Below are 12,014 nucleotides of genomic sequence, written 5' to 3'. Positions count from 1 at the left end.
ATGCATTTATGGCAAATTGTAATGGTGCAAGATCGTAAAGGATCAGAATGTGCGTAGCACGCAGAGATAAATAAAATAAAGTATATTCGTATTACGAAGTTATGTAAGAGATGAAACTTCGAATAATTGCTTATTGCAGGGCAATAAGTCTCAAGCGATAAAAAAATTCGAGATTTCTTGGAACTTTGAGAACCAAAGATTCATTTATCTTTAAATATTCCTCGAGATTTCCAAGAATTTCAAGTATCAAAATATGTTCGAAGAGATTCGCCAAAGAGATTTGCCACGCAACTAGACAAAGTTACAGTGTGAAACAATGGGGTCTTTGTCCTAAGATGGCAATCAGAAAACCAATGCTTAAGCGTATTTACGTTCCGCTTGCGAGTAGATTGACAAGCGTTCACATTATCATCGATAATATAAGGATATAAATATAAGAACAAAGATGATGCTTCTCGCGATCTTGTGGTAAATTTCCATCGAAAGTTGGATTTTAAAACGACGAAAGAAAGCGCGAGAATACAATCCGCTGGAACACATTTCCGTGTTATTCGGGTATTTATCAGTTTCGCGTTAGAAAATTAGAAAATCGAAGGATTGAGAAAAATGGAAGATGGAAGAAATTAAAAATGTAGAACTCACGTTTTAAAGATACAATGTTTCTGGAAAGATCAACAAATTTATCGTAGTGCAGTTCCTCGTTTACTCGAACGTTTACTAGAAAATCTCCGACTAATTTTTTGCATCTAAAATTAAGGGGAACTCAACAAATATTCTCACGTATAATTGTTTTGTCGACTCGAATTGATTTATGATAAGTGACGAAATATACATATGTGTGATTTAGCCAATGTCTAATCATTTGCGATTAAGATAACAATCTGTTTAACGACGAAATATTTTTCTATCGTCTTGTTTTCCTCTCTGGCATAAAATATTTAATTTACGTAAGACGTAATTGAAGCGATTGAATATTGAACTCGGCTGGTGTAACTAGCAGTTACGTAATTTTATTTAACACCGTCCGATTATTTCTTGTTCCAATCTTCGGGCCTCATCTTAATTAATTTTATTAGCCAAAATACCGATGTCTCTTATCGATTCCGCGATTATTGCTAGTAGGAAAATTGTACACGATTTATTTCAAGGAGATAAAACGAAAGTATATGTTACATTTTTGTTGGAATATTCGTTCATTTTTTGAGAAAAAGGTAAATAGTTCTTTTCTAATTTTTTGCTCTTTAACATAGTAAGAAATACATGTTCATGAGCATTCTGTAAGTTTACACATAATGGACGTTTGTTAGTAAAATTCGTTTCTTTCTATTCTTTTTCTTTTCTTTTTTTACGTGACAGATAATTTTATTATTTACGAGAAAATAAAGAGACATCAGGGTCGAGGACGTATTTAAAACAAAATTTACTAAGATGTGTACTATTTGCGTGTATTCTTATGTAACGCTTCCTACATTTTCTCTGCCTCGAAGATCACTCGATGACAAGTACAAGGAGAATTACAGTGTTCTGTTTTTTTAGACATCGCCAAAATAACACGTGACTTCATAATTCCTTAATTTTCATGATTTTATCTTCGATGAATTTATTTTACAAATTTCACGAGTTTCAAATTTCGTTAAAATTACATAACGACAAGTATTCATTTCTTATGTAAAAACATTTTTATCGGATATTAATGATGAACAGTGATACGAACGATTGAAATTAATATAATATAATATATTCGTATATGATTCGATACACATACTGGATAAATTTGAAAAGTTGCGAAATTTCAAATAAACTTATCCCTTTAATTCATCAGTTAATCTCTGAGTAATCAGGTTTCACAATTGCCGATGTATCGAGTTTATAATTAAATTTCACTTTATAATCTCTTTGAAACACGTTGTATATAATATCTTTCACGTACGAATCACAACGCATCTAAAGAGGTAGAAGCCTTCGTTTCATGGGTCAGACGTGTTTCAAAAGAGAAAATGCTCACATAGTTCCAAGGAGATGATTACGTGAGCCTGAACACGTACGTATGAAGTTCGAGTCAGGGCCACCGGTAAAATTCGTGCAAATCCTCGCCTCGACCTCGCCCCATTCATCTTTCTATTCATTTCCGATATATACATACGATCGTTTAAAAATAAAACAAGCTACCGCAACTGGTTTTTACGCGACTAGGCGTCTCTTACTCGACTTTTTTTATTTTATTAAAATCGTCAAAATATCGATCGAGTCTATCCTTTATCGGAATATAAAAATGTTCTCAACAATGAATACGCTATTTCACACGTGTTCTTCTAGGAAACGATTAAATTATTCTCTGAATTTCATTTCGTGACCACTGAATCGCTAGCATTGCTTAAGATACATACCTCGAAAATCGATCTATCCTTATTCATGCACGTTACGTTCTTCGTAAGGTGACGAACGATTCCTCGTCGATTATTATTATTATTGACAGTCAAGAAGCATGAAATTCCTAAGCAATGTATCGATCGATAAGAGGACGTTACCGTAGATCCACGAGGTGTTTCTTTAGGCGTGACTGTCGCCGCTTCCTCTTTCGCATGGGCGCAACGCGACGATTTCAGCGCTTATCACGTGTGACACGCTGGTTTCAAGATTAATTTTCGTGGAACACCTCGTAGAACGCGAATGAATTGCCGCGTCGCGGCATTTTTCTGTCGCTGTATTCGTAGCGATTGTAATTATTAAAAAACTCGATGAGAACGTGGAGAAATCTTAGAACTTCAGGAACTTCGTCCGCTTAAAGAAGATAAAAAATTAAACGGCGCGTAAAAAATTAGACAAACGTGCGAGAATTCGAGGATATGCGACTCATAGGTAGGAAAATTGGAATTTCGAACAGTCTTTGGATAAGGAAAGGATCCTGCAGGGAACTAGCTCAGCGTGTAGTTGAATGCTCACGTATGCAAAGAGAAAACGAAGATGCGTGAGAGCACACACGTTTTAGTTGACTGATCACATTCTTCCGTCGATGACGAAACCTCCGTTCATACAATGCACGAATTCCCTGCGGTTTAATTATCGGGAAACTGGTATTCCCGTGTCGGCTGTTATTTGTCAAATTAGCGTCAATAGCGTAAATAATTATGGCAATATCGGGTTGCTACCGGGAAAAATGTATAATTAAGCAATGTGATCAGAAAGACTTTTGTTTCTATGTTGCCATCATTTTTATTATTTATTTTATTTATTTATTCTTCACCCATACACCGTATGTGTTTGTGTATTTATTTCTAACATATGAACCATTACACAACTAGTACTTAAAATATAAATGGTGTAGCCATTAAAATGGGTAATTAATTGTTTAAATGGCTTGAAAAATAGATTGAAAGTTGCAGTAATTACTCAAAAAAAATATTTAAAAAATTACTATTCGCTATTATTAAGTAGCAAAGAGCTTGGAAAATATAAAACAATATAAAAATAAGGTAATTATTTAGAAAGCTACCAGCATCTTGGATTTCGATGATTTTTTACGTGTTATCGGGTGATGATTCTCTACAGGTAGAATTCGCTGTTGTGCTACCGACAGTTTTTCGCAAATATCTCGAACGCTAAAAGAGTCCGACGATAACACACAAAGGAAAAAATTGTTCGAAATATTGATTTCTACAATGTATTAAAAGATCATGGAAATCCAAGGTGGTGGCAAGTTTCTAAATAATTATGGAAAATAAACAGGCTAGAAAGGCAAAGAAGATTTGGTAATCCTTTTAATTTCTAATTCTTGAAAAGAAATTTTAGGGCGATATAGAAAACAACGTGATTAAATGTTATCTCTGAAAAGTAGATCATAGTTTATTTCGCAATTTCGTTTCTATCTAATTTTAGTCGATAATTAAATTCGAAATTGAACTTAATTGAAACACCCAAAGAAAGGTGTGGTCTTGTTTCTTTTGTTTGAGAATAAACGATACCATTGGTTTGTCCTCTGCATTATCGAAGTTATCTTTATTGATATTGCGTGCAAAGAAGAAATTACGGGTATTACACGAAAGCATCAGCGTTTTATCTCTTTTATCGTAAAAGAAATTATTTCTGGACGATTAAAAGCTATGGCAACTTAACGACGTGACTTTTTCGTCTCTCTTGATCGCAATACGATATTTGTAAATCCGTTTCTGGTCATAAATTTGAAGATATCGTGCCCATATAGCAATCTTTATCCGTGATACAATTGTTGTGAAATTGCGGTGTGCGTTTGGGATAACTTTTTCTCGTCGACTAAGGCTGTCTGTTCGTTCCTTTATTTCGAAGAATCTTCGTAATTAATGTGGAATTTAATCCAGTTTTGATTTCACCTGGATCTTTGCTCTGTGCTTGTATGAAATTTTTTGTCATATTTCCTATCCACCGACTTGCGAATTATTAGAAAAATTTATACGGCGCTGTGAATAATTATAGACTCAAACGCATTTTCTGCATTATTTGTTCAATGTTTCTAAGAAACCGCAGATCATGTTTGAATATGTTAAGTGAAATTGTTTTTGTAAAGTGTAAATTGAACGCTATAGGATATCAGGAGATGTTACTTGACATTTATCGACAATTATTACATTTCATAACCGAAATAGAAGATAAAAAAAAAACAAGTTTTCAACAAGACAATGCTCTTATTCATACAGTCGCTAAGTATAAAAATGTGGTATCAAGATTTCGGAATGGAATTATTATCATGACCAGTATTCAGTCCTAATCCGCTTACGATCGAAAAGCTGCGAGGAATTCTAGCCAGAAAAATTTACGATCAAAAGAACCCACTTACGAAGGACGTCGTCGAACTCAAAAAAAGGATAAAAAAAGAAAGGACGAAATCTGCGAAAACGAATATTGAAAACGAAAGTTTAAATAAGTTAGAGGATAGTGTACCTAACAGATTAATGGAGACAATAAAAAATAAAATTCATTAAACGCTGAATGAAAACTTCACAATATTATATTATTATATTTATATCATTATATAATTAGTTATAATTAATTAATTATTTATGTAATTAGTTCGTAGTTGTTCACGGCCGAGAACGTAATTTTGGAAGAGAATTTAATTTTTTTTAGACTTCGAAAGAAGAAGATTTTTGTCGTATCTTCAGTTTTATTTTACATTGTAACACGAAAAACCTAAAAACAGTGTAGAGTTTATAACTATCCATAGTATTGTATTTTTATAAATACGAATAAAGAAATGGGATTAAAACCAAAATTTTCTTCAGCTGCTAGAAATCACGACTGTTTTTTTTTTTTTTTTAAGTTTTTATGTGTTCTTGCATAATTATGCGCAGTTTATACACTTTTGTATCTTCAAAATTTCTCGCAAATTATCAGATCTTTGGCTTTGATCGTCAAATATGAATCGTTCACAAAGGATAAAACCTAACAAACACGAAGATGGTACCCCGCTGGGGGTAGCCACCCACATGATAATCAAACTGCCAAAAAATTCTACCAAATGTCCAAATCGGACAAATTGTGAATGTAAACAACTAAATAATAAAAAAAAAAAAATATGAATCGTAGCTTTTTCCTGTCATGACAAACTTCGTTTCTCGTTTTACCTGACACGATACGTTCCCTAACAATTATTTAGTTGTCGTTGGAAATCAATGATTCGTGGAAATCGGAATATATTTAGAAAGCACGTGAAAACGCGGCGGACCGCCATTGAAAAGTCTCGTGTACTCACGGAAAGGCAACGTCTTACGTTCCCTAAAAGAAGAATGTCACGCCGATGACGTCAAACAAAAGAGGGATCGACCGTACGAGCCCTCGCAGCCGACCAATGGCACGTTCGTTCCCTCGATGAAACCAGCTGACTGTTGCGTTGCGTCACCCCTGAAAGCCTCGAAGTTTCAGGCTTGAACGAACACACGCGTGACTATACTTAAGCGCGCGTGTTTCGATGGAACGTGAGAGACTGCACGATGTTTTTCAGCCGATGGCATAGCCGAACGATTCTCTTACCAATCACATACGAGTTTTACAGATGCAATTAATATCACGTGCTTATAAAATTGAATAAAATCCAAAGTTTGTACGTTTCGAGGGTTGAAACAAATACGTAATTTGAGACTTTTGTGTGTATACTAGCAGCCTATTAGCTTACAATTCATTCCGTTTCATCATAATTTTTAATAGGATAATTATCTCCGAGCTCGCTATTGATCTTCTTATTTTCATTTCTTGTCTTAGATTGAAGTCCCCGAATGTATGTGCCATGCTCTCAAAATATACCGAGGCCCCTATAACGTTCTATTTTAAAAGATGTGGATGTTCGAACTCTCCCTTTCTTACCGCCCAAATGAATTTATAGCGCGTCTCGCCTTTATATTCGTATAAGAAAAATAGGCACGAGATCCTAAAACCGTCATTAGCAAGCTTTGTTCGTATTCCCATAAACTATCATATATTTCTGAGGATTAATTGGAATTTTCAAAAGTCAATGTTAGAGACACGCGTGATAGGAAATTTAGATATGGAGTCGCGATTTCGGAATTCGACGGTAGAATTGTTCACGACCATTGGCTTTCGCGTTGTTTGCCAACATTGCGCAACTGTATCTCACTAGACCTGGTTCCGTTTATGCGGAAGCTTCTTTTGGAGCGCAATTATTCGAGTAGCGACTTTTTCTCGCTGAAACGGAGGCTCGAGGGATCAAGAAAACCGGTTTGAATGAAAGGAAACGTTTAAAGAACACGAATCTTCTATGAAAAGATATTCTAGTTAAGAATGAACATTTTAAAAGCACCCTCGCGAGTCTCTTCCGGAATAGCGAAACATTATCTAGAATGGCTTGTTTTGGTACTTTGTGTCTTCTTGTGAGAAATTTTATCGAACGGGAAAATGAAAATCAACTTGCAAAAATCTCAGGAATTTTTTGAATTCAATGATAAGATACGTTGATACGAAATATCGATAAGAATAAGAATTATGTACATAAAAATTGTGTCGATTCTTAGTATCGGTAAACTGTGTGAAGCAACTCAAGTAGATGAACAATATCCGTTTGTAACAAAGCAAAGATTCGTTACTTAGCGGTTTTCTACTATGAGTTTACTTCGATTAAATACTTCGTGTGTCTGAAAACGATATCGTAAATGTTGAAGTGGTCACCACTTCTAAGAAAACTCTACATCTGGTCTTTTTCGTTCTCTCAAGTACCGAAGCCATCGACAGCGTGTAGACAATAGACTGGGACGAAGGCAGACCATAGACAGTAGACAGGCAACGATGGCTTTGGGGGTTTCAGTTATAGAGTAACACTGCCAGCGTGCGGATTTTTTCCTCTGTTCATACATGTAATAACCTCAACAGTAAATGATAAATATTTCTAAACGAAATATATTGTTCTTTTACACGTCATTTATTCCAGACAAAAATGAGATAATAATATCTTATTTTTATTTTATTTACTTATTTTACTTTTATTTATCTTAAGGGAGACCATTTACACTTTTATCATATGACAATATTTCACAAACATTACTGGTCTTTCTAAAGAACATTAGAGAAGACCAACGATTTTATATTTATGGAACATGATGTTTTTATACGTTTCATAAAAAAGGGATGTTTATAACGCAAAGACGGAGCCTCCGATGAACTAAAAACTCCCATTCACGCCGTTTCTTCGGTAGAAAAGCTTTATCGATCTTAGAATAATCGTCTGACGAAATTCATACGCGCTTTTGATGCTTTGTACTCGTCAACTCAAAAGCCAAACCGCGCTTCGAATTTCGTCATACAGCGACGCGGAAAAATGATCAATTTTCTCTTATTTTATTTTTGTATTGGACAGTGAAAAACACAGGATCGGCATACAAATAAAAGAACTTTGGAAAGAATGCGATAACGCTAAGGAAATACAGTATCATTCGTGCACACGATACCTGTCAACGAAAATTCAAGAAAGCTGATTTTAAAGCGTCGATTCAAAAATATTTTCCATTTTCATCAAAGGGAATCTTCGCTTCGATGTAATAATTAATAACGAGTTTCTATCGAGTCTACGCCGAGAAACTTGCTTATAATCGTGACTTGGAGGAACTTCCTCTGCTTGCACTATTCATCGCAAACAATTTTCAACGCTCTGCACCGTCTACTTCTTCGCAGTCAACATCATCGATCGACCATCGAATACACGTCGTCGTTCAGGAACGATTCTGTCACTATCGTCCCTATCGACCCATATGTTTGTGCTTCGTCAAACACACCTGGAAAGAATATGCACTACGCCACGTGGAAGCCTCCATGTGGCATATAAAAGCACAAGATAATGGACAAGAAACGATGGAGAATGCTCGATCGATCGAATGACAACGAGGCTTTTACCTTCGTAGGAGGACCATTTGTTCCTTTTCCGTTTTATCAACTTTATCAGCTTTCCGATCGGTCGAACATGTTAGAACTAACGACGATGTAACGCGGTTCAATTGTACAATTTACACATATAAAATATTATAAAACGTATATTTCTTACATAAATATTATATTTTAGAAAGCTTGCTTTACGAACGTTGCACGTTGTCTGCATCCATCTGAACGTGCAATAAACGCAAATATATAGAAATATAATTCTGTGAAATGGTAATTGAACGAGAAATACCTTGACTAGAACTTTTCGTAACGTCACTCTTATTCTTCTGTATGTAGACAAAACTCTAATTATAGAGGGTTAGAATAAATATCGGAACATTCAACATATCGTGCATTCGAGTGCGGATATAACGAACGGAAGTGGCGCATCGCGTGTCCGCTAGAAACACAGTCTCCAGAAGATAAACGCAAGTTGCAGCTCGAGTCGCTTGAATACGCAATGGAAGAGCAGAATGAAATACTCTATTTGTTGTCAGCTATATGATATCGGTATAATGAAACATAAATTGACTGGAAGATTAAACGAAGTGAATTGCGTCGTTGTTGCTGCAAAGCTATATTGCGTTACCGCGAAGCAAAAGAACAAGCACGATGGACATAGACCGTGGGACAATTGTTGGATAGATCGAAGAGAATCAACGACTTTTATTAGATAGAGCGCAATGCTCAGTATCATGCAGTAATGTTATTGAATGAAGCAGTGAACGATCGAGTACTATTGGTTAATGAAAATGGTAGATTGATCGAAGGTACTCGAGTACGTTTTTGCACTCGACTTTTTATTACAAATATTTTGGAAACGCTGCACGTGTTATCTCGTATTTGTGTAATCTCGATGCTAGAAAGTTCATAATATAGCGAATAGAAATTGAAATTGGTTTAATCGACGTATCGCTGTGTCGATAGCATTGTTCTGCTCGTTTCTCTATCGATTTTCGTCGAAGAAGGTTTTTCGATAAAACAGCCATGAAAAAACAATATTCAAGTTAAAATATCTCTAGACGGTGCAACTTTTTAGCGAACAAGCTCGACAGCTTATCCGGGTTTTAAGCGACGTTTATCTACTCACAAAATGGTAAGCCGGTAATCATTTTACGACGCTGTTTCGCGACATATTTCATCCGTGTTAAACGATACACTAACAAAGAATATATTGGAAGATACGGAAGAAACGAGAATGAATGCAACGAGGGCCTTCAATTAAAAAGACGATTAAAAAGTAATCACTCTCGATGTTTCTGTTGCTTCGAAACGAGGATACGGAATAGTGATCTTGTTAATTTCACGGATTAACCGTAAACGATATAAAAAAAGAAAAAATGTTATATATAAATTATGCGATGAAATACCGAGTTAAGCTCGTCAGAGAATGACAATGATTCCATATTTTTTCGAAGAAGATAATGCACGTGTTGGACATTAAAGTCGATTATTTTTTAATGTATTTTGCAATAGCATTGTATCATATCAATGAAAAGGTCAAACCAGATGTTCGATGCCGTAAGGAAATTATTTTCCGAAGGAGTAACGATTAATAGTAATTGGTAGACGTGGAAAAATTCATCGCAGACGTGGAAGACGCAAATTTGCAAATTTTCGCGTAACACGGTAACAGAAGCGTCTCAGATTCACGTGATGCAATCATCGAATTTGTGGGTGCGGAATCGAATGACTTTTTTGCCCTTGAGAGGACGAGCCTCCATCTCGCGCACGGCACATTCACCGATAATGTTGGGTTATAACGGAGTGTGCGAACAAGGGGAAATTCACCCCTCTCTCGCTCCCCCCACTCTTTACATACCCCACCAAAGCGTCTTATGCAGCGTCGTATCGCACGCCACGGAACCCGCCGCTACAATTGACGCAAGAACCAGCTCCGTTTTCGTAAGAGTCTCGCTGTTGATTGCAGTTAATAAAAGGCGGAACTGATTCATGAAAGATTACGAAATTAATACGTCGGGTTGTTTGCACAAAGATATATTTTAATCCCGAAAAATGCCATATTCGATAAGGGAATTATCATCGTAGAGTATGATAATGCAGTTTTGGAAATTTACGATAATGATATGAACGACTAGACCAATGAAGCGATACTTTCGATGGCTTAAATCTTATCGCATATAAACATCGTTACAAATCATGGGAATTAACTAATCAAAGATACAGTGTCGATATTAATTTTTTATCGATTCGTAGAATCTTTCGGAATGAAAAGAAAGGGTATTCCCGGAGGCGAAGAAAAATTTGCTTATTGCGGAAAGTAAGGAAAAATTCGATTATCGCCTCTGCATATTAAAAGACTTTTTAACTCGTCGTGTTGATTCGTAAATCTGTTTATAAAGGAACGCGAACATCGTATTCTACTTTGTACGTTGTTTTACGTGCTTACAGCTACAGGCTGTGTTTTCCATTTAAACGAAGCATACGCGTGCAAACAATGAAAACGAATTATCGGCAACTGTTAAAACAGATCTGAAATCATACGATGAGCATTCTAAGCCACCGCTTGCTACGATTTCCATATATATAACGATGTTAAAACTGACAACGTTCGACAATATTCGACAACATTCTCAAAAGTATCGAGTGACATTAACCTCCGGTCGAAAGCAATTTTACGATCATTATAGGATTGCTTCACAAATACGAACATGCCGAGTGACTATAACGTATATGAACATACACAATCTGAATGATGAATGACGTAAAATTAGTATGGCACGGAATGCGGGTGCAAAAAGTTTCGTTAATCGGTAGCGAGGAATCCTGGTGCATCCGTCACTGGGTCGTCGGTCTTCTGGATGGCCTCTTTTCTCCCCACCACTAGTTCAGCATGTTCGTCCATGGAAGCGTAGGTACGCGCGTGGAACAGACGTGTTCGTACCAGTAGTCGCGATATAAAACTCGTGAGATACGCTGGTAAACGACAAATCGTACGTGGCTATCCGAACGAGAACGCAGTTACATCGACGCGCGTGTATGAACTCGTGCGTCTGGAATCCACCGGAACACGGATCGTGTATAACATAGAAGAGAGAACCGGATTCGTGGCAATTCCTCGAAACGTGTCGTGAGCTCTTGTTCCATCGTGCTTTCTCGCCGGGCCGTGCTTCGAAAACGCGTTAAACACGAAGCTTCTAGAGGGCCGCAGCTCGGGGTGCAACAGCGAAGGGAGGGCAATGAAAACGTCGACGTTATCCTCCAGTGACATGATCAAACAGGAGGTGAGCCAAGGCGAGCATCGTACGCGAAGAAGAATGGCTCGTGTAACGGAAGACGAGGCCGGTTTTCGTGTCGATCGATGGAATTCCTTTAACGTGTATGTTTCTCCTCGTCGCGGCTCGTTTTATGTAAAACATGGATAAAGAAGAAAGAATTGTGTAGAAGAACGCATTTCCGTTTCTTTTTGAAGTCGCTTTATCTTACGTGACTTGTCATCGCTCGTTTCGAAGCTTGTTCCGTAGGAACTACGAATAGGAGTGCCGAGGTTGTACGAGTTGATTCGCGCGTAAAGGTTAACAGAGATCGGGAGCGTGTTCGACGAACGTGTGATGAATCCACGAACGGTAGGACGCGACGCGTGACCGCCGCTACGGCGG

The 12,014-nt window shown here is 36.9% G+C and overlaps 1 protein-coding gene across 6 annotated transcripts in view; it reads left to right on the top strand.

Annotated features, from left to right (window-relative positions):
* LOC100746811 (hexokinase type 2) overlaps positions 1–12,014 on the top strand; it is a 37,683-nt gene that overhangs the window by 11,152 nt on the left and 14,517 nt on the right. The window contains exon 1 of one of the 6 annotated variants that reach the window (XM_003487325.4): positions 11,279–11,639. The exons of 3 other annotated variants lie outside the window; for them this stretch is intronic. In XM_003487325.4, the coding sequence (XP_003487373.1) occupies positions 11,595–11,639 (45 nt within the window). In that variant the 5' untranslated portion in view covers positions 11,279–11,594. Of the gene's footprint in view, positions 1–11,278; positions 11,640–11,713; positions 11,735–11,951; positions 11,982–12,014 lie in introns of those variants that run through there. 2 more of the 6 variants (XM_024365760.2, XM_024365759.2) reach the window with 2 other exon arrangements.

This window comes from Bombus impatiens, unplaced genomic scaffold (assembly GCF_000188095.3).
Source record: "Bombus impatiens unplaced genomic scaffold, BIMP_2.2 scf_0151, whole genome shotgun sequence".
NCBI lineage: Eukaryota > Metazoa > Arthropoda > Insecta > Hymenoptera > Apidae > Bombus > Bombus impatiens.
This window is presented reverse-complemented; position numbering and strand designations above follow the sequence as displayed.